This window comes from Protopterus annectens, chromosome 11.part0, assembly GCF_019279795.1.
Source record: "Protopterus annectens isolate FY-2018-M chromosome 11.part0, PAN1.0, whole genome shotgun sequence".
Classification (NCBI taxonomy): domain Eukaryota; kingdom Metazoa; phylum Chordata; order Ceratodontiformes; family Protopteridae; genus Protopterus; species Protopterus annectens.
The window spans coordinates 485,571,403-485,593,554 of NC_056745.1; the positions used below are offsets into that span (position 1 = coordinate 485,571,403).

General features: G+C 43.3%; 1 protein-coding gene across 1 annotated transcript in view; it reads right to left on the bottom strand.

The window, feature by feature from the left end:
* E2F7 (E2F transcription factor 7) overlaps positions 1–22,152 on the bottom strand; it is a 99,253-nt gene that overhangs the window by 70,853 nt on the left and 6,248 nt on the right. The window contains exon 3 of the mRNA XM_044087986.1: positions 15,851–16,138. Within this exon, the coding sequence (XP_043943921.1) occupies positions 15,851–16,138 (288 nt within the window). The remainder of the gene's footprint in view (positions 1–15,850; positions 16,139–22,152) is intronic.

Sequence of the window (22,152 nt, forward strand, 5' to 3'; positions counted from 1 at the left end):
GTCTTGAAAATTCTTTGCTCTCTGTTTCACAAATGCATGCAGATGGATGTAGAACACAAACTATCATGGCTAAAAATTAAATACATGCAGGTACTGTTTACGTAAGAAAAGGCCATCAGAACATAGCTTGCCTTAACTTAATAGTCTTGCTTCTCAAGCATTCTGATAAGTTGGAGACCACTTTAGGAATCGTGTACCAGATGTGAATTTGCATGGTTATGCTTCTCAGTGTTGTGCTCAATCAAGATGTCCCACAAGAATCAGCTTTAAAGCCTCTTGTTATGCACCTTGTTATAAGCGTCCCACTAGAATGCAGTAGAACATTTTGTATTCCAGGGATACAAGCTATTACTAGCTACTTGCTCTGCATAGTCAAAATCATTAGCTGCAACAGTACCTCAAGTGTCATGAAGCACAAGAATCAGCTTTAAAGCCTCTTGTTATGCACCTTGTTATAAGCGTCCCACTAGAATGCAGTAGAACATTTTGTATTCCAGGGATACAAGCTATTACTAGCTACTTGCTCTGCATAGTCAAAATCATTAGCTGCAACAGTACCAAACATGGTTAAAAAAAGGCTTTATCATCAAAATGTTGAATCTCACCTCGACATCCGCATTCGAACTTATTCGAAGTGTCATGAAGTGATGTCAGACCCACAGGCAGTTAGGTTGAAGCTTCTGTAGGAATTGGACGTCTGCGGCACAAGTTTTTACAGTTTTGCAGGGGGATAAGCCCTGTGCACCCTCCACATATTATATATACAAACTTTGATACACTACAGTGAGGAAAAGGGTAATGTCCCAATCCCCACTGTAGTGCAATCGTTATTAGTATGTCGATCCCACATTAGCAAATGCAGACTACCATTAGCTAATGTGGTTTTAAATATTTCTGGATTGGCATTATGGAAACTGAGAAACACGCATTCAATTATCCCAGTTTTGCATAAGTACTGTTCTACATTGATAGTAGACCATAAAAAAATCACCATTTATCATTTAATTGGAAAATGGATATACATCAGTCTTTGACAGCTGATCCTGTATTTTTTCAAAGCAAAGACTAGAATATTGGCAAGCTAACAGGCCATACTAGAATTGTGGTGAGCTGACAGTGTCATGCTGGTCCTGCTCGCTTTCCAGACATCATGCTGACAGTCTTAGCATTTTATCCTCATCCAGTTATTACTACACATTTAGTTCTCTGCATTTTCATAGGTAGGTATTAGGCTATCTGCCCGAGGGCATTTATAAGCCTAGCCAGAGTGTGTCTGCTTTCGCTGCCCCATTGATTAACCGATCCTCTGTCAAGCAGAGCCAATGAAGTGATATCAGGGGTGTATTTTCTGTTACCCATACACTCGTCAAGGTTTCTCTTGAAGAGAGTGTTAGTGAGGAGCTCTGCCTAATGTAGCTTGAAATTTTGTTCCAAAGCATGGGGAGTCTTTGTGACAGGAATCTATCCCTCCAGCATGTTCTGTTTATTGTTGTGGTGAGGTTTAGCTCACTAGAGCTCATGGCTCACAGTGACTTGGATTTCTTTAGGTGGAGCATGTCCATCAATTCTCAGTTGAACATTGCTTTGTAAGTCAGGCAGAGATCACCTCTGAGTAAGCGATATGCCACTGAGTACAGCCAGAGTTTTTTCAGTCTGCATAGGACATATGTTTGAGGTCAGTAATCCTCTTGGTAAGGTACTTTTGTGGTCTTTCCAGCTGTTGGAAGTGTCTTGTGAGGTACATCCCAAATGGGGCATTGTACTCTATGATGGGTCTAATGAGGGGCACTATAACCTCTTTATGTCTAGATGTGAACCCTTTAGTAACTAGATGGGCCACATAGGAATCCGTGGGTCCCCAGATCTCTTACTACCTTTTCTGTATTAAGGAGGCTGCCACCTATGTGGTAATTCGTGGGCGTTTTGTTTTTACCAAATGGGACGACTATGCATTTTTTGGTATTTAGCTTAAGGCCATGACTTTGACACCAGGTGTCAGTCTCAGTAAGGCCCTTTTGGAGGATGCCCATGTCTGCCGGAGAGTCAATTATGGCTCCCAGTTTGCAGTCATCGGCGAACGTGTTAGCCATAGTCCTCCTGTGTTTGCCTGTACTTCTGAGTAGTATATGCCGAACAGTAGGGGTCCCAGGACCGAGCCTTGCAGGACACCACTTGTGACTGGTTTAGAGTCGGACCTGGAGCCTGCTATTCTTACTGTGTGAGTTCTGTCTGTAAGCCAGTTGGCAACCCATCTCATGATGTAGGGGTTTATGTTCAGGCTGGTGAGTGTCGAAAGCCTTGGCAAGGTCAAAGTAGGCTGTGTGAGCCACCTTTCCCTCGTCCATGGCCTTGGTGACTGTCTCAAAGAAGTCAACCAGGTTTAGTAGGCATGATCTGCCCTTAGCAAAAGCCAAAGTGGGTCAGGTCAAGTGTTTGGATGTTACCAATATCTTTGAGTTCCATGATGATGCGCTCCATAGCCTTGCAGTCCAGGCTAGTCAGGCTTATGGGGCGATAGTTACCAGGATCAGTTGTGGCCCCTCCTTTGTGGAGAGGACTAACCGTTGCTGTGCGCCATTCTACGGGTGCGTTGCCTGTGGAGAGGCTGAGGTTGAACAGCGTTTTCAGGTGGGGGGTTAGTTCATCTGATGCAGCCTGGGACATCATCTGGTCCCATCGACGCTGTGTTTTTGGCTTTTGAAAGGGCTGTTTTCACCTGTGCATCTGTGATATTTGGGACACTACCCCGGTATTGTTGTGGGCCCTTTTGGAGGTGAGAGGGGTGATGAAGTTTGCAGAGAATCTATCTGCAGGGATGTTGGCAATATCAGTAGGTTCAGTATATTTTGTGCTATTTTGCACTAGTTCAGTACATATCTGCGAGTTGTCACTTAGATTAACATAGCTAAAGGCTTTGTGGTTATCTTTTGAATCCTTGGCTATTTTTCTTTCGAAGTTAGCCTTGGATGATTTCATGAGGGACCTTAGCTTCTAACAGATACTGATCAGGGATGTCTTTCCTTCTTGGGATTTGCTTTTTTTCTGAACTAGTTTCCTCCTTCTATTGTATAGCCTGTGTATGGCAGGGGTCCACCAAACTGGTGTCTTTCTCTTAGAGGAGTGAGTCTTGGTTTTGCTAGGGATAGCACGATCCATGCATCCTTGTAGGTGCTCAGAGTGCATTTGTAAAGGTTTCTGCATCTTGGGCAGCGTTACCCTTTTGCTTTAGAAAAGTTTTTTACTGTGGTTTCCTTAGATGGGGTGTGGACATCCAGAGTGATTAGTTTATGGTCTGATCTAACCAGTGATGGGCCGACTTCCGTTGTCGCCCATGTTGGTGATGACCAGGTCCAATATGTTTTCACCTCTGGTAGGGGAGTTTACCAGCTGATCCAGAGCGTTTGAGTTGATGAATTCCAGGAAGCACTGGGCCTGGGAGTTGGTGCTCTAGTAGTTTTCCCAGTGAATGGTAGGGTAATTGAAAATCGCCCAGTATCAGGGTGTTTGGTAGGACCTTCATGTTTTCCAGTGTCTCCAGAAAGGTGGAGTGGTGGTCCTGGGTAATTGAGGGTGATCTGTAGCAGGCCACAATTTGCATTGCAGATTTGCCCGATGTTAGTTGCACACGGATGATCTCAGAGGTATCATGCTGCACCACTAACCTGGGGGTGTAGGTATCCTTGATGAATACGGCTACACCCAATCTGTGTGTGTTTCGGTCAGTGTTCTGTGGCCGAAACGTGTGGTATGAGTTGTAGCCCGGTACTGCTGGGGTTATCTGGAGTCTTGAACCAGGTTTCAGTTACTGCACAGATGTCGACGTTCTCCATACTGAGGAGTGCTTCGAGCGCGTGCATTTTGAGATCCTGGCGTTAAGTAGCATACTTTTGTTAATTGTGCTGTTTATGGAGATGGGATGACAGGTGCAAGCCATCTCTTGCTCGACAAACCGTGTTGTTTTGCATGCAGTGTCTTGTCAGCCTGGATCCCCTTTGAATGACACCAGAAGCTTAGCCAATTGTTGAAAGCGATCATTTTTTCTTTACACTGAGGTATCATTCTTGGTGAGGGCAGGATGCCACTCGGGGTCAGGGTCATACCAGCCTGGGCTACATGATCAGAGAGCTCTTCCACGTCTCTTTTCATGTAGTCCAGGGAGGTACGTCTCAGGTCATTCAACATGAACAATGACAAGAGTCATATTTATACTTGTTCTGGAGTGACCCGAGTGCTTGTGTTATGTGGTGGATTCTGGCTCCCGACAGGCAGCTAACAGTAACCTTCTGCTTGTCCAGCCTAGTGAGTGGGACATCAGTGTGCCCAACTGTAGAGTCACCTATTACTAGTGTGTTTGTTCCAGTCTTGGATGGAGACAGCTTAGCTTCCAGTTTGGCTATATAATTGCATCTCTTGCATATGTCAAGTGTTTTCTGGTAGGAGAGGGCTGTCTGTGTACATGAGGCAGTTATAACATTGCCTCAGTATACCCATATTCACCAGCTGGACTGCAGAGTACACCTGGAATTGCCCTTTGGTCATGCCTGAATAGTAGGGTGAGCTGCTTAGTCACTTGGTTGGTGAGGGGTGAATAAAGAGGCTTGCCCTGCTGGGCAATCAGTGTCGGGGTATATTAGAGCTTGCTATTAGGTCTGAGCAAGTGCTGGGCTGTAGGATGCTTTTTTGAGTGCTTGGGTTGAGAGATAGACTAGTTTCAAGGGAAAAACTGAAGGGGAGACTTAATGGAGCCAGGAATAATTTAACCATAGCTAACTGGCGCTGCCCAGTGCGCAAAACTGTGCAAACGCATTTTTTTATAGTAGGGAAACTAGTATCACAGCCCCGAATTCAGCACTAGCCTGAAAACTGGACTATACTAGCTTAGAAAGGTTGGAAACAAGGAATTGTTTTTTTTTTTTTTGAAAAGATAAAGCAAACACAGTAAAAAATACACTTAAAAAACAGCTTTAAACTACTACAAATGATCAGAAAAGGCTATCGCACTTTAGTGTGTAGCCTACAACAGTTAAATTATTTAAACAAAAAACAACTTTTTAAAAGTGCAGGCAGTCAAATAAGTGCAATATGTGGAAAAAAACAAGCTTTTAAATCACAATAAACACTGGAAAATCTGCATTTAGGCGAACAGTTAAGTACAGCAAGAAAGTACAGAAAACTGATACTTAAAAATCATAAGTCTCTCTTCTAAGCTGGAAGGCTTTTATCAGTTTAAGGCTTTCTAGTACTACCCAGTAGGTTAGTTACAGGAAAGATGGGAAACAGATGTGGTCTTTTAAACCAGAAAGTTGAAAGAGATGGACAAACTATTCAAATGGTCAATAAACTACAATTTCTGGGCCAAGAACCTCTCCTCTCATGGTAGACAGGCTACCTAGTGCTTACCACACCCACTGATAGGCTTGCGGAGCTCAAAAGCTTACCAACAGTCCTGGATACAGCAACTCTGTATCTGGACTAGGCCAGTTACAGGAAAGATGGGAAACAAGCACAAGTGCAGCTTTTAAACCAGAACATTGAAAGAAATGGAAAAAACTGCCCAAACGGCCAATAGCTACAATTTCTGGGCCAGGAAACACTCCTCTTGTGATAGCTTACCACTCCCACTGATAAGCTAGAAGGCTTCCCTCCAACACAGAAAGGCTTGGGGGGCTCAGAAGCTTACAAAGAGTTCTGGATACAGCAAATCTGTACCTGGACTAGACTAGTAACAGGAAAGGCAAGAAACAAGCACAAACACTGGCTTTTAAATCAGAAGGCTAAAAGAGATGGAAAAGCTTCCCAAACGGCCAATAAACTATAATTTCTGTGCCAGAAACCACCCCTCCTGTGGTAGATAGGTTACCTAGTGTAGTGCTTACCTCTCCCACTGATAAGCTAGAAGGCTTCTCTCCAACACAGAAGGGCTTGGGGGAGCTCAGAAGCTTACCAGCAGTCCTGGATACAGCAAGTCTGTATCTGGACTTGACTAGTTACAGGAAAGGCAGGAAACAAGCTTTCAAACTGCAGTGCAGGCCAGCACACCAGAGTGTGTAGCAACACTACGGCAAATCTACTTCTTTCGGCTGCTCCCGCCAGGGGTCGCCACAGCAGATAAACTGTTTCCATGTTTTCCTGTCCTCTGCATCTTGCTCTGTCACACCAACCACCTGCATGTCCTCTCTCATCACATCCATAAATCTTATCTTAGGCCCTCCTCTTTCCTGTTACCCAGCAGCTTCATCCTTAGCATCTTTTTCCCCAATATACTCCGCATCACTCCTCAGCACATATCCAAACCAACGTAATCTTGCCTCTCTGGCTTGGTCTCCAAACCTTCCAACCTGGGCCTAATCCTGTCCTTCCGTGTCACACCCAGTGCAAAGCTTACATCTTCAACTCTGCCACGTCAAGCTCTGACTCCTGCCTTTTTGTCAATGCCACTGCCTCCATCCCATATAACATAGCTGGTCTCACTACCCTCTTGTAGACCTTCCCTTTCACTCTTACTGGTATTAGTCTGTCACAAATCACTCCTGACACTCTCCACCCACTCCATCCTACCTGTACTCTCTTCTTTACCTCTCTTCCACATTCACCATTACTCTGAATGATTGATCCCAAGTATTTAAACTCATCCACATTCGCCAGCTCTACTCCCTGCATCCTCACCATTCCTCTATCCTCTCTCATTCACACACATATATTCTGTCTTAGTCCTGCTGACCTTCCTTCATTCCTCTTCTCTCTAGAGCATATCTCCACCTCTCCAGGGTCTCCTCTACCTGTTCCCTACTCTCACTACAGATCACAATGTCATCTGCATACATCATAGTCCATGGGGACTCCTGTCTGATCTCGTCTGTCAACCTGTCCATCACCATTACAAATAAAGGGCTCAGAGCTGAACCTTGATGTAATACCACCTCCACCTTAAACGCATCCGTCACTCCCACCGCAGACCTCACCGCTGTCACACTACCCTCGTACATATCCTGTGCCACTCTTACATACTTCTGACACTCCTGACTTCCTCATACAATACCACAACTCAACTCTACTACGGCAAATACAGTTCAAATAAACGCAATTAAATTAACAAATGACTAAAAAAACAAGTGCAGAAGGCAGTAAATTAGAAGGCTAACAAGCAGTAATAAGTGTAGAGCAAGAGTGGCTGAACAGATAACAGCACACAGAAGAGCAACTAAGACAGTTACAGTAAAAGCAGCTGAATTATATATATATATATATATATATATATATATATATATATATATATATTTTTTTTTTTTTTGAGGGAGGGAACAGAGCAGGATTAAGAGGCTACAGGGGTTGTCCTTCCCAAATGCTCTATTTGTACACAGTAGGAGTGCCTGAAATCAGAATATGATCTCACTGCACTCAGTTTAGTGAGCAAATGAGATGGGCCCAGGAGAAATATCCAAATACAAATCTACAAGAGTTGCGGGCAATTTCAAAGCCACCAACATTAACACCAAAACAAGAACAGGGAGGATGTGTGGGAAACAAACTGTAGAGAGACAGCCACAACTTCAGTTGAGTTAATATTCAGTGAAAAACACAAATAAATAAATTAAATACAGAACTATATGAAAAAGAACAGATAAAAAGTGTACTTAAAATCACTTACACATCCAGTTGATTTCAGGTAGATGTTAGCCGGCCAAAGCTCAGATATTATAATTTTCAAGGAGCTTAACAGTCTGATAAACCTTAAGATGGGTCTTATGGTTCATAAACAGTTAATACTGCAGCATTCCTATCAGTGTTCATAATTTTCTTAGGTAATAATTTCTGTAATTGCAATCTTAATAAGAAAAATGCAGGAAAAGGACAAGAACTTTATCTTGGATGGCCAGCAAAGCAATATAGCTCTACTCAAACAGAAAGAAGACTTCCGTTATGAATGTTATATGCTGGCAGCACCCACTTCCTTTCCTCCCATCAAATAATCAATATTAAATTAAATTAGGTTGCCCCCTCCCCCCTCAGAGTTCTAGTCCAGGCACCAGCATGGACAGCCTCATAATACTCACACATATACACAATACCTCTTGAATAGTAGTGTGTGTGTGTGTGTGTGTGGGGGGGGGGGGGGGGGGCAGACAACACATGGTAATTTTCTCAGGATAGCTCTAAAAGGCAGGCAGGAGTACTTGGAAGGTCATAGCAAATCTAACTTTATAGGAAGTTGGTCTGTAGCACATGTAATGCAAAAGCAGGGCACCAGTGCTATACATTGTGCAAGACAAACTAAAGCGATGTATATATTGTATACATATGCACAAATGTAAGCATGTTTCACATTTGGTGTTATAAAAGAGCTTTGGCACATACTAACAAAAAAATAAACGGGTGGCACAATGCTGAATGGGAAACTTCCTGTTTAAAAGGAGAGAACATTTCAGAGTGCTAAAAGGTAAACAAACCACGAACACTGAAGCAAGCTGTGTAGTTGAGAAAGGTAAGGAAACAAAGGAAAGAGTTTAGCACCATTAACACTCCCATTTGGACAAGTCTTTAACTTGCGCATATAGTGCTGAAAACAATTAAGAGGCCCCATCAATGCTGTGAAATCAATTGTTATAAGAGCTGGTAAACATACCGCTGCCACAGTGACAGACATTCTACACCTCAGTTCATGCTGCACATGATATATTAACAGATTTATTTTTTTTCCTGGTCATTCTTTATCCTCGATACTCTGATTTGCCCTTTTTGGAACTCACAATACAGTACCAAACATCCCCAGTACCCCACAGTCAGGCAGATGGCTTTGTTGCAAGTTTCATTAGCCACACAATATATAATCTCCAAGTGTTTAATATGCCACACAATATACAATCCAAGTGTTAGTGAGAAGAACTGCAGCCTCTAGATATTGGTTTCAAATGTAAGGAGATCATGCAGCAAGCAATGTCCTGAAAGTTTTATCAAAATTATTTATTTATTTTACATTTGTTGACCGGGATAGTCCGACTGGATGCATGTCCATTTTCAGCGGAGGCCCGGGAAGAAAAGCTCCAAGGGTAAGCAGATACAGCATTACATAATACCAGCATTACATAATACCAGCATTACATATTACAAACAGACTATTTACAGAGATTACATAAGTAAGCAAGTTAAGCAAGGTCCACAGGTTAAAGTTAGTCCTGAGCACAAGTCAGGATTAAATTAAATTACACAGTAAACTGGTTAACAGATTTTTACACATTCTAGAGAGAGTTAGCCAGGCTTGATACATTGACATATCCATTTAAGTGACAAATATTGTTTGAGTCTAGTTTTAAATTGACCTAAGGTGGAAAGTAAGGTAATATCAGCTGGAAGAGAGTTCCAGGATCTACTTACAGAGTTTGCAAAGAAAGAATCACCGGCTGTGTTATTAATTTTGCTAGCCTGAATTAGTAGTTTGTTAGAGGATCGAAGCGGTCTAGGATTGTTATAGGGGGTGATAATATTTAAGTGCAGGAGTGTTGTCCGGATTATAGAGGATTTTATAGGCCATAATCAGTTGTTTATACTGGATTAGGCTAGGTAGTTCAAGCCAACCAAGCTGATTTAGATTGATGCAATGATGTGTCCTAAAAGGCAGCCCAGTGGCAAACCTGGCAATGTGGTTGTAGCAAATTGAGAGTTTAAGGACAGTCTTGTTCAAATTCGAGAGTAGAGGGGATGCATACAGAAGGGTTGAAAGAAGGTGAGAGCGAGCTATGGCAATTTTAGCTGGAGGGGTTAGGAAGGCTTTTATTCTGTAAAGTGACCCTAGTTTTTATTGATGGTTTTGATAGTTTGGTTAACATGTAGGTCAAATTTGAGATTATTGTCTATGATGACACCTAATAGTTTTGTAGATGGGTCAGGGGAGATTATTATGCCATCATTTGATTTTATGGTAAAGGTGAAAGCGGTAGACCTACGCGTTGGTGAAAATAACAGCATTTTAGTTTTTTTGGGATTTAGGATCAGACGATGTTCAGAAAGCCAGTTTTCTATTGTATTAAAGGTGGTCTGGGAAGCTGACCATAACTCTACTGGAGATGTGGCTGAGCAAATCAGAGTAGAGTCATCAGCATATTGGATACAGCTGACTTTTGGGATGACAGTATAAAGGTCGTTAATGAAGATGGAGAACAGCAAGGGCCCTAGTATAGAGCCTTGTGGTACTCATAGGTAGAAGGTTTGAGAGTTTGTTCTGCCAGAGGACAGCCTGCTGTCGACCATTCAGGTAGGATTGAAACCATTGGAGGGCTCCAGTTATCTAGACAGAATGTTTGCAGGGTGTGGATTAAAAGTTGGTGATCAACCATATCGAATGCCTTCGAAAATTATAAGCAATTAGCAGGAAAAAAAAAAAAAAGATTTGCAATTTTACCAAAGAAAAACATATTTATCTTCAGTAACCCTTAGAAAACCCTGTCAACTCTACCTACTCCCTCTTATAATACAGAGCAGAACCACCTCTATCCAGTTCTGCACACTGCACAACTCTTGCTGCTGACTGACTGAGCTCAAACCTTACATCATGCAGACTGACCTCATGCCAGGTCCAGTTATTTAAAAACTACTTTAATCTTCTCTAGCCTGAGGTTTCTGCTTAGTTTATTGATGCAGACTCTTACTCTCAGTACAATTAAAAACTCTTTGGACCCTAATGTTTCTGCTTCATCTGTAATCTATCTATAGACATATTTAGTCAATACCATAGCAGACGAGAGTCCAGATGGACAAGCTGTGAGCTGGTAATGACTGACCTCTATGTGCATAAACCTCCAGAACCACATCTTTTATCTAGGAGGTCCTGCTCAACCAGAATTGACCAAGGTGCTTGAGCACCTCCTTCCTTACAAAATTTCCTTTGACAAGGAGAAAAGCTGTGTGTGTGTGTGTGTGTGCTTGTGTGTGTGGCTAAGCTCAGAGGATTTAGAAGTTATGCACTTACCATAACTTGGCCTCTGTGTTGTCCATTTTCATTCTTCCTCACTCTTGGGTTATGGATCTAAATCTCTCATCCAACTCACGCACATTTTTTCAGACTTGGATCCTTGTCTCGAGCTCCTCCCTCTATCCATAACGTCCTACACTCTCTAACTTCCTCCGATTGAGTTTGCTGCCTTATTGCCTACCAGGTAAAGAGACAGCATAGACAAAACAAAATCAGAAGCTCAAAGCAGGAATGTAAAGGCTCCTATAAACCCAATAGGTTCTCTAGGAGCCAATAGGTTGAGGGATGGCTGGCAAAGAAGGTGAGGAAGAATGAAAATGGACACTACAGATGAAGTTATGGCAAGTACATAACTTCGAAACCTGATCTTCCTGGTTGTTGGGTCAGAATCCCCAACTACATTACTCTCAAGGAAGGATATGCTGGAGCATTTTCAAACCAAAAGAAGCTACCTCTGGAGACAATGTCCAACTTATAATGTGACACAAAGTCTTTTGACCAAGTGGATGCAGCACAAATGTCATTCGACGCTCTGGAGGCGAAAACAGATGACGTAGCTACAGACCTAGTACGATAGGCTTTAGATTAGGAAAGTTCAATCCATTTTTTGAATAAATTAGTAAAATACAGGTCAGTAATCCATTTAGCCAATGTAACTTTGGAGACTGCTTGACCAATATTGTTTTGTGAGAAAAAAAAAATAGTCTGCTAGACTCTCTGCACTGTTTTGTCTCTGAAGATAGAACCATAGAAGGCAGTTTCAAAAGACAAGGCCTGAAGTTTGGAAATACTTCTTACTGATGTGACAGCTACCAAAAAAATGTTTTCCAAGAAAGGAATTTCATTTCACAATCAGTTGCTGGTTCAAAAGGTCTTTTGAGTTAGTCCTTGAAGAATAATAGATCCCACAGCAGAACAGGATCTTTTATTGGGGTTCTACACAAAAATCACTTTCATACAAGCCTTTACACAATTTGGATATAGCAAGGGAGACAAACATCTCCTGTATGAAAACTGGAAATGGCTGCCAGCTGAAGTTTTATTGTGGAAAAACTAGCCTCTTCCTTGAGAAATGAAGAAAGAAGAAGAATGGCTAAAACCGGTGCTGAGAAAGGATAGCTATTCTCTTTGGAAGCCTAAATGGCAAATCTTTTCCATTTGCTTTGGTACACTTCATTACTTCAAGCTTGTGTGCATTAAAAAACAGTTTTCAAAACAGGGTGAAAGCAGCACACAACAGAAGAAATTCTAAACGGTACAGATATAAATAAACACATAGATAAACCACCATTTTTAAAACAGGATGGCAGCACAGCATAATTTCACAGTTCCCATACTTGTGCAAGTAATTTGTAGAATTTCTGGAAAAGGAGATACCAAGCAGTCAGTTTGAGGGCGAGTAGACTGGGATGTTGATTCCCTGATGGATGAGAGAGGGGGGTCCAGTCTGGGCTCCAGAATCCATGGGGGATATTTCAGATGAGACCAGAGAAAAGAGGAACCATACCAGACGAGGCCTGTAGGGGCAATGAGGATTACTGAACTCTTCAGCCTTCTGGCTTTTTGCAGAAACTTCAGGTTCAACAATGGTGGGGGGATAGGCATAAAGGAGACTGGAGGGCCAATCGCGAACCACAGCACCCCTCAGGGACTCCATGACAGAAGGATTAGCGCAAAGTACTTGCTGCACTAGTTTTGGGAGAAGCAAAGAGGTTGCAACAAGGTTGGCCCAGCAAAGTTTGCAGCAAGGTTGGACCCAACAGCCGAAAATCAGATTTGCCACCGACTGAGGGACCACACATGAGGGGTCAGATTGGACTTGCTGAGTTTGTCTGCTAGAATGGTGGTTTGCCCCAGTGTATATGTTGCAGCTAGAAAGCAGTCTGAAGATATCAGACCTTAACAGGTAAGAACAGGTTCCTCCTCGTTTGTTCATTTACCAGACTGACATGTTATTGGTTTGTACTACAATCATCCCCAAGGGAAGGATGTCCTGAAAGGCTTGCAGTGTTAGAAGAACCACGCATCTCTAGGACACGGATATACAATCTGGTCCCTGAGGAAGAACACGTGCCTTTGACCATCTTTCTCGCGAAATGTCCCCCCACCTAGCTGGGAAGCATACGCGGTCACTGTGGCTGTGGGGAAGAGGAAGTAACAGCATGCCGAGGAACAGGCCATCTGAATGATTCCACCATTCAAGAAGTAGTCTGCAAATTGGAGTTAACTTGATAATTGCTGGTAATAGACTATCTGTTCCTATTAACAGCCAAAGTCCACTGGAGGACTCACAAAGAATCTTGCCAAGAATACCAGGAAGATGGCAGCTGACAGAGCCCAGAGCTTGAAGAGCAAGCCTTGCTGACAAGAGACCCTAAAGAAATTATATCCCATACCTGGTTTCTCAGGGTCATCATGCAATGAGGAGACAAAGAAGCTATCTGGTATATTGTATCTTGAAAGGCACCAATGAACTCTAATCATGTCCCCAGTTAAGAGGAGGGGATTTTGCAAGATGTACAATAATATCCAGGGAGCTGAAGATCTAGAATAGAGAGTCCTTGGCCTGAAGTAGCTGATGCAGGGTTGGGGCAGTTAGAAGCCAGTCATCCAAATATAGAAACACCTGGAATTCTTTCAGTCTCATGTGAGCTGTCACTACTGCCATTCATTTGGTAAACACCCTGAGGGCTGTGGTGAGCCCAAAGGGCAGAGCCTGGAATTGGTAATGACTAGCTCCCAACCTGAAGCACAAATGACTTCTGGAGCGTCTGTCCATTTTGTTGTGATAGAGTACATCCAATCATCCTTGAGCAAGAGTAGTAGAATGGACTGAACCATAACCATCCGAAACTTGACTTCACATATTGACAGATTGCTCAGATCTAAAATGGCTTAGGTCCCCTGTTTCTTTGTTCAGCTGGGACCTATTTGAGGATGTTTTTTGCTGAAATTTTTGAATTTCCAGTATCTCATGCTCCTCCCTATTGGGTGGTATGTCGGGGAGTTTTGTTCCACTGGAGGTAGAAGGGAAAAGGGAATATAATAACCCCTGATATTACACTTAGCACCCAGGAATTTGTTGTCAGATTGATCCAGGTGTGTAGGTGCAGGGAACAGCGACCCCCCCCCCAACTGCCACAGATGGACAGCCAGACAGCGCTCCAGGAGCTCTGATAGGACCCTTCAGAGAAAGGTTCTCTGAAGCCCTGATTCTACAGACCCCCTTTGCCTCTAGGGCAGCATCTACCATTCAAACATCATCCTTTGCTTCTGAAGGAAGAATTCCTGCATTGATCCTGGAGACCTTCAAAATCAAGTCTTATCACCTTGCTGATTTCTGGAAAAGGTGTGGCAGGGGACAGAAAAAACTTGATCCTGATGGCAGAGTTTTTCCTTCCTGCACGCTGCGGGCAAGTCTCTGATAGATGGCCCAAACAAGAAGCCATCAAAAGAGGGACTGTGCCTGGGCATTTAGGGATTGATTTGATGGTGTCTGGCTCCTTCCAAGCCTGGTGGGAAACTTAAGTCAATGAGTTTGTCTGTCGGGAGGAGGCATCACCCAAGACGTAGACATGCCTGCCCCAAAAGCAAAGAACACAGACTTTTCAGAAGGAAGAGGTTAGGCCGACCAGCCACCTTTCTACTTAAGAATCTCCTAGGAATGTCCTCTGTGGAGTGTTCAGGGAAGGTATCTGAAGAAAGGGGAGCTACCTCGGGCGGAAGAAGTTGGACGTTCCTCAAGGCAGGCTGACCCTGGACAGAGAGGATGGGTTCAGCACTCAGATCCAGTGAAGGATGAAGGGGAGGATTGGAGGCAAGAAAGAGGTCGGTTCTCTGTGAGCACAGAAAGCCCTCTCCACAATCTGGAAAGCTGATGGACGAGGAGAAACTCCTATCTACCTCAGAGCCGAAAAAGCATGAACAGGAACCACCTCCGATCTGTTGTCTCCAGACAGAATCGGACCCAAGCTGTCAAGGGCAGAACAGCTGAGAGGAAGGGATGGATCTGAGAAAGTTGGAACCGAACCCTCGCCCCGATCTGACAGACATTTCGGATCAGAGACCCACTCAGATCTGACAAAACTGGAGCACAGCTGATCAGGGTAGCCATCAGAGTAGAGGATGGGAGCTTCCTCGGATCAAACGCTGACTCTGGCACCTAGGATCCCACGACTCAAAAAAATTGCTGGTCGGAGCAGGGACGCTCACGGATCCAAATGGGGATAGAGCTGAACACCCCCATTTAGATTTGAGCTGTTGAGGAAGAAAGGATCCAAAGTGGGGACGGAGCTGACAACACCCCCTCCTGGATTTGAGCTTTGAGGAATCTACAGAACCACCATGCTGCATCACTAGAAGGATTATTTGAACATTTTGATCATTTGAGGATAATGTGACTGTGCTGACCCCATCCAAATGGAGATACTTCCTTAAAGAATCTGATGCAGGAGAACCAGATGTCCTCTCGACAATCATTAATTCACTAGGTTTTTAACCTTCAAAAGCAGTAAAGTTTCCTTCAACTTGTGTTCAATGTACAAATAAAAAAAGTCAGAATATAATGTTAAATGGAGGATTTAATGAATTATTTGACTTGAAACTATTGTGACCTTATGATCTATATCCTCCTCTTAGTATACCAGTTTAAAAATAATATGCATTAGAATCTTTGACAAGAGTAACAGAAGTATGCCCCTCCACCCACAATATTTCTGTACTATTGTCACAGCTGGCAACAAGGCTCAGCCCAATGCACTTTTCCCACGTGTATGTATACATGCATGTTTAAGAGTGAAGGACTGAACACGTTGCCTATTTTTGATTCATACAGCAAGCAGATAACATAATGCAGCCACAAAGATTTCAGGTCATTTTCATTACCTGGTATGCATCACATAAGCAGTCCTCCTTCCGGTCATTCTCAATTGGTCTAAAAAGCTCCTTTTTCTTCTCCCTGTCCCGTATATCAGGGCTAGCAGCACTAATGAGCATTTTCAGGTTAGCTGTAGGTGTCCAAGGATCAGAGAGGGGTACTTCTGCTGGTGGATTCGGAGTAACAGGATTCCTTTCAGGGGTGCATCCCTTCTGTTTTGACAGGTCTATAGGCATAGTTTCATTCTTCATTGGCGTTTTGGGAGTCAGCCTGGAGAGATCGAAAAATATATTCTCCTTAAAAGGGAGAGAGAGAGAGAGAGAGAGAGAGACACACTTCAGCAAATGGAATATGAAGTATCAGAAACTATATTTTGACAAACTGTCAGGCTTATGCAAACCAGATGTATGGAGACCACATATAGCCCCATACTTTCCTTCTGCCCCAAACTCCTGCACACATCACACATTAACCTTCTAACAAGTTATAATTGGATTGAATACATTTTTGCCAGTCCAGCTGTCTACGCTCATTAATTAAGGCTGTTTAAGGACTCTTGGTATTATCTGTCTGAAGATATGAACGAAGATCTGATAAAAAAACAAATGGCTTGGTAGACAAGCCACCACAACCATGCCCATATGAAAGCTTGTAGTTGTCCCACACCCTCCTAGCTAAAGTAACTGCCACAAAAATTACAATTTTCTTAACCATAATAATATTAATTCAAAGAGTTCTCAATCTCTGCAACATAAAGCTAATCCAATCTAGGTCAGCCACAGTGTAAGCATTTTTAAGGAAGACTGTCACCGTAGGACAAGAATCCAAACAAAGGTCCACTGACAAGCATTTAATCATGGAAATTTCTGAATGCCACAGAACACAAACACATTTTGAGACTAATGAACCAAATACTACAAATTCACCTGCTCAGGAAAGCCTTCCTTCCACCACCAGTGCGGAAATCTTTCGTCTGCTTAGCTGACAGTTCCTTTGCAAAATCTGGTCCATGCCCAGCAAGCTCCCATAGTATTTACAACTGTACTTAAATATGCTATCAATACATGTAAACCTGTATGAACTGCAGAATGAAGCAACTCTGGGTACATTGTTTGCCAGAAGTGGGCCTTCTCAGCACCTGCAAAGACCCTTCCTTGACTCTGGAATAGGGCCCATGGTATTAGAAAACCAAAACATTTAAAGAAATTAAAAGTAAGGTCCCTTCTCAGGGGACTGCACACTCAACAACCCTACAATCAAATGAAGTTTGAAGGGCAGGATGATGGACTTTGCATTGTATGGATAACATATTGCTGCAACTTCATGGCAATCAAGGCCCCTGTACAAGCTCCAACACAGTCATGCCTGCCTTGACCATCTCGACGTTTCCAGAATCAGACCATTCCCTCATTTAACTTTACCAACACCCTTGATGGAAATTAGCATAGCAGACCAAACAAGGCCTTTCCACATAACACTGACCTCACATCCAACCCCCTGAATGCTAATGCAAACCAGTCCCATGGTAAAACGAAGACCTTTAGATTCAGCAGCCACCCCCTCACCAAACAAATCAATGTTCTGTTTTCTTGTTAGGTGGACCTCTGCGAATCCCAGAGAACGTAGCAGGACACAAAGATGCACAGCCATCAGGGCAGTATATGGACATATTTGCTTACACTGCTGTGGCAGTGTCTAAACTCATTTGTAGTGCTCATCGTATGCAAAACCTTATGAAAAGCATATCTTTAAACACAAGCAATAAAAGTTTGGTGTCCAGCTCCTAAGCAATGGTGAATAATGCCCCTGAACCCTGACCAAATTCACACAAGAACAGTATGCAGACAGGAGCCGTGACAGACGGGTTAGACTGAAGGATGTGATAAAGTTCCTGAAACTACAAAAATCCACAGGAGGATTTCATTGACAAAAGTGGGGTGATGAACAGAACTACCTTGTCCAGAACACTGGCCTCACATGCTCTTGATAAAAATGCAGTATTTTCCTCATCAGCAGCCTGTCATTCTGAACCACAAGAATGCTGACAGTCATACTGCAAAATCTTAGTTTGAAAGCAAACTCTTCTGTAAACTGAGCTGATCACACATACATTCCCATAAAAACTGCAGAAAAATTACTTTTAGCTGCCAAGACATTTTTTCTGCTCTAAATTCAAAAGCTAAACAGAAGACAAAACAGGACAAGCTGAGGAAAAGGAGAAAAAAATGGAGATACCTCCTTATTCTAAAAGAGAAATGTGTCTAAAGAATCATATTACTGGAAATTACTTTTTCTGTTGAGATGTTTTGATTCCTGTGATCCACATTACTCCTCTGCTACCTTAACCTCCCACCTAGCTAGCTTGCCCCTCCAAAGACAAAGCTTTCCGTTACTGACTTGAGGGGAAACCTCCCTTCCCAGTTCCCCAGAGGTGAAGACCCCAAAGAGACACTAAAAAAATAAAATACTTTTCACTCCCCACAAATAAGTTTCATACAGACATCCTTTCAAGCATAACTACATTTTGGACGCATCACCATATCCTGCAGATTTGTTGACTTAAACTACAACTAAGAAAGTAAATTCTGCAACACAAAAGGGAACATAAGCTGCAACTAAGAAAGTAAATTCTGCAACACAGAAGGGAACATAAGCTGCAGCTACATTTTACAGAAGTAAAGCACACAAACAAACCACACAAAAAGTGTAGGTTCATAGGTAGGGACTAGGCTATCGGCCCTGTGGCCTATACAAGCCCAGCCAAAAAGGTACCCTGGCTTTTGCCACCCAAGAAAATTATTTTCCTGTGCCACTGTTGAGCAGAGCCACAGAGGTCATCCCCAGGGTGAATTTCCTATTTACCATCCAATCAAGATTTTTCTTGAAGAGTGCTAATGAGGAGCTTTGTTTGATATAGATAGGTAGTTTATTCCAGAGTATGGAAAGTCTCTGGGACAGGAATCTATCCCTCCGGCATGTTCTGTTTATTGTGGTGACAAGGTTTAGGTCCCTAGAGCGTGTAGCTCGGAGGGATTGGGATTTAAGTGGAGCATGTCCAACAGCTTTGGGTTTGACATAGCTTTGTATGTTAGGCAGAGATCACCTTTGAGTAGACGACATGCGACAGAGAAAAGCTGGAGGTTTTTTGAGACAGTCTGTGTAGGGCATCTGTTTGAGGCCGGTAATCCTCTGTGAGGTATTTCTGCGGCCTTTCCAGTTGTAGAGGTCTTGTGAGGTACATACCAAAAGGGGCGTTGTACTCTATAGTGGTTCTAATGAGTGATGAGAGGGGAACAATGACCTCTTTTTTCTGGATTAGAAACCTTTTGTGATGAAGTGTACCATGTAGAAGGATTTCCTGACTACTGTGGTGATGTGATTATCAAAGGAGAGACTACTGTCCACCTGGGTCCCAAGGTCATCACACTTTCGGTGTTTAAGTATACTACCGCCCATGTTGTAGTTTATGGGTACAGAGTTTTTACCAAAGGGGATGACAATGCACTTTTTGGCATTGAGCTTGAGGCCATGGCTTTGACACCAGGCATCTGTCTCAGTGAGGCCCTTTTGTAGGATGTCCACATTGTTAGGAGTTTCGATTATGGCTCCTAGTTTGCAGTCATCTGCGAACTTCATTAGCTAAAGACCTTCTGTGTAACAGGAGAGGACCCAGGACTGAACCCTGTGGTACTCCACTTGTCACTGGTCTGAAGTCGGATTTGGAGTCTGCTACTTTCACAGTGTGGGTTCTGTCGTGAGCCAGCTGACAGCACATCTTATGACATAGGGATTTATACATAGTTTAGTGAGTTTATCTACAATTCCAGATGCCTGGGATGTTGTCTGGTCCCATGGATGCTGTGTTCTTGGCTTTGGATAATGTGTTTTTTACCTGTGCACCCGTGATTACAAGAACTTTGCATTCTTCCGGTATAGAGATGGGCTCTTTAGGGGGGGGGAGAGGGGGGTAAAGTTATCTGCCAGGATGTTTGCAATATCAGGTGGGTCTGTATATTTAGTGCCATTGTGCTGTAACTCAGAGCAGATCTGAGTGTTGCCACTGAGATTCTTGACATAGCTATAGAATGCTGTACTTGTCTTTAGAATCAGTGGCAATTTTCATAACTAGCTTTGGAGTTTTTTTTTTTTTTTTAATCAGGGATCGCAGCTTTTTACTGAGGCTGACCAGGGAGCACCTCCACTCATGGGATTTTACTCTCTTTTGGATCAGTTTCTTCCTTCTGTTGTACAGTTTGTTTATGGCAGGGGACCACCAGATTGTTTTTGGAGGATAGCGTCTTGGAGGATAGCGTCTTGGTTCTGTTTGGGATAGCACGATCCATGCATTCATGTAAGTGCTTATAAAGTGCAACTGTGTAGGATTCAGTAGTCATAAACATATTGCCCATTTGCATGGGTGTCATGAAGTTTGCCACTTCTGTCTTAAGAAGCATGAAGTTGGCTTTGGAGAAATTTTTTACCATGGTTTCCTTAATGGTGGGTGGGGGCAGGATGTGGATATCTAGGGTAATTAGCTTATGGTCAGATCGGACCAATGAGGCGTTGACTTCAGGTGTGGAACACCTGTCACATGTTGGTAATGACTAGAACTAGGATACTGGTGCCCCTGGTGGGGGTGTGGATAAGTTGATCCAGGGCATTGGAGTTTATGAATTCCAGAGAAAGTGTTGAACGAAGGAGTTGGTACGCGAGTAGTTTTCCCAGTTAATGGTGGGGTAGTTGAAATCGCCCATTATTAGGGTGTTTGGTTGAACCACAATATTTTCCAGTACATCAAGAAAAGAGAAGTGGGAATCCTGGGGCATGGTGGGTGATCTGCAGCAAGCTATAATTTGGATTGCAGTTTTGCCCAGTTAGTTGCACTTGTATAACCTTGGCTGCATTATGTTGAGCAACTAGCCTGGAGGTGTGGATATCCTTAATGAATATGGACAGCCCTCCGCCTTTGGTGTTCCGGTCCAGGTTACACGGCTGAAAAGTATGGTATGAGTTATAATCTGGTAGTGCAGGGGTGCTCTCTGGAGCCTTGAACCAGGTCTCAAGTCACTGAACAGATAATCGATGTTCTCCATTTTAAGGAGTGCCTCGAGTGAGTGCATTTTGAGATTTAGACTTCTAACATAGAGTAGCATCACCCTCAGTTTTTGCTTGTCAGTTCCTATTATGGCGGTGAATTTGTCATTTGAACCTTGCCTAAAAAAGGCACTATAGGGGCGGTGAGAACCTTAGCCAGTATCCAGAATCCCAGGGGTGACAGGTGCAGGCCATCTCTGGCAAAGCATTGTGGTCTGTCGACCATATCATCCCAGGCAGACAGTTATTGGATCCCTTTAGAATGGCACCAGAAGCTTAGTCAATCATTTTGTCCTTGTACTGCGGCATCATTCTGGGTGATGGCAGAATGCTACTTAGGGCTAGGGTCATACCTGACTGGGCTACAAGATCGGAGAGCTCTTCCATGTCTCGTAGTCCAGGGAGGTACGTCTCAGGTCATTCACACCAACATGGGCAATGACAGACTCTTATTTCTACTTGGAGTGACTGGAGTGTGTGGGTTATGTGGCGGATCCTGGCACCCAACAGGCAGCTGACAGTAACCTTCTCCTTGTTTAGCCTGATGAGTGGGACAACAGTGTGCCAGACTATAGAGTCACCTATGACTAGTGTGTTGGGTACCTTGTTTTTGCCTTATTGGCTGTGGTCGAGTGGCACACCGAGTCTGCGGGCTATGTGTCATTTGGGTTGTGTTGGGGGATGGAGGTTGCTTGCGTTTCTGCTTTGGAGGTCTCTGTTGGTTAGACAGATTATTATGGAGAGCCTCCGCAAATGTTTTTGTTACTATGTGTGGATTTTGGTGGTGTAGATTTAGCGAGACTATGTGATGAGTGTGGTGCAAGTATTTACCTTCTCCTATTGACTGTCAAGTTCAGTCTTGATGGAGAGCGCTTTACCTCCAGTTTGGCTAGATAAGTGCATCTCTCACAGGTTGTAGTGTTGGGTGGTAGGAGGAGAGGGTTGTCCGTGTACACGAGGCAATTTCTAAATTGCCACAAGATGCCCAGATTCATCAGATAGACAGGAGAGAACACTGGGAGCGGACCCTTGGACATGCCTGAATAAAAAACTATTTTCCTCTAGATAAGTGAGGAAAGCCAGTACAAGAGCTGTTTTTCTCTAAGCAAGTGAGGAAAGTAAGTACCAAAATATTTTCCGCTAGGTAATGAGGAAGGTTGAGTGCTGTAGTAATTAGTAGGTTATTTAGTGCTTACAAGTTCTGAACAAGTGCTGA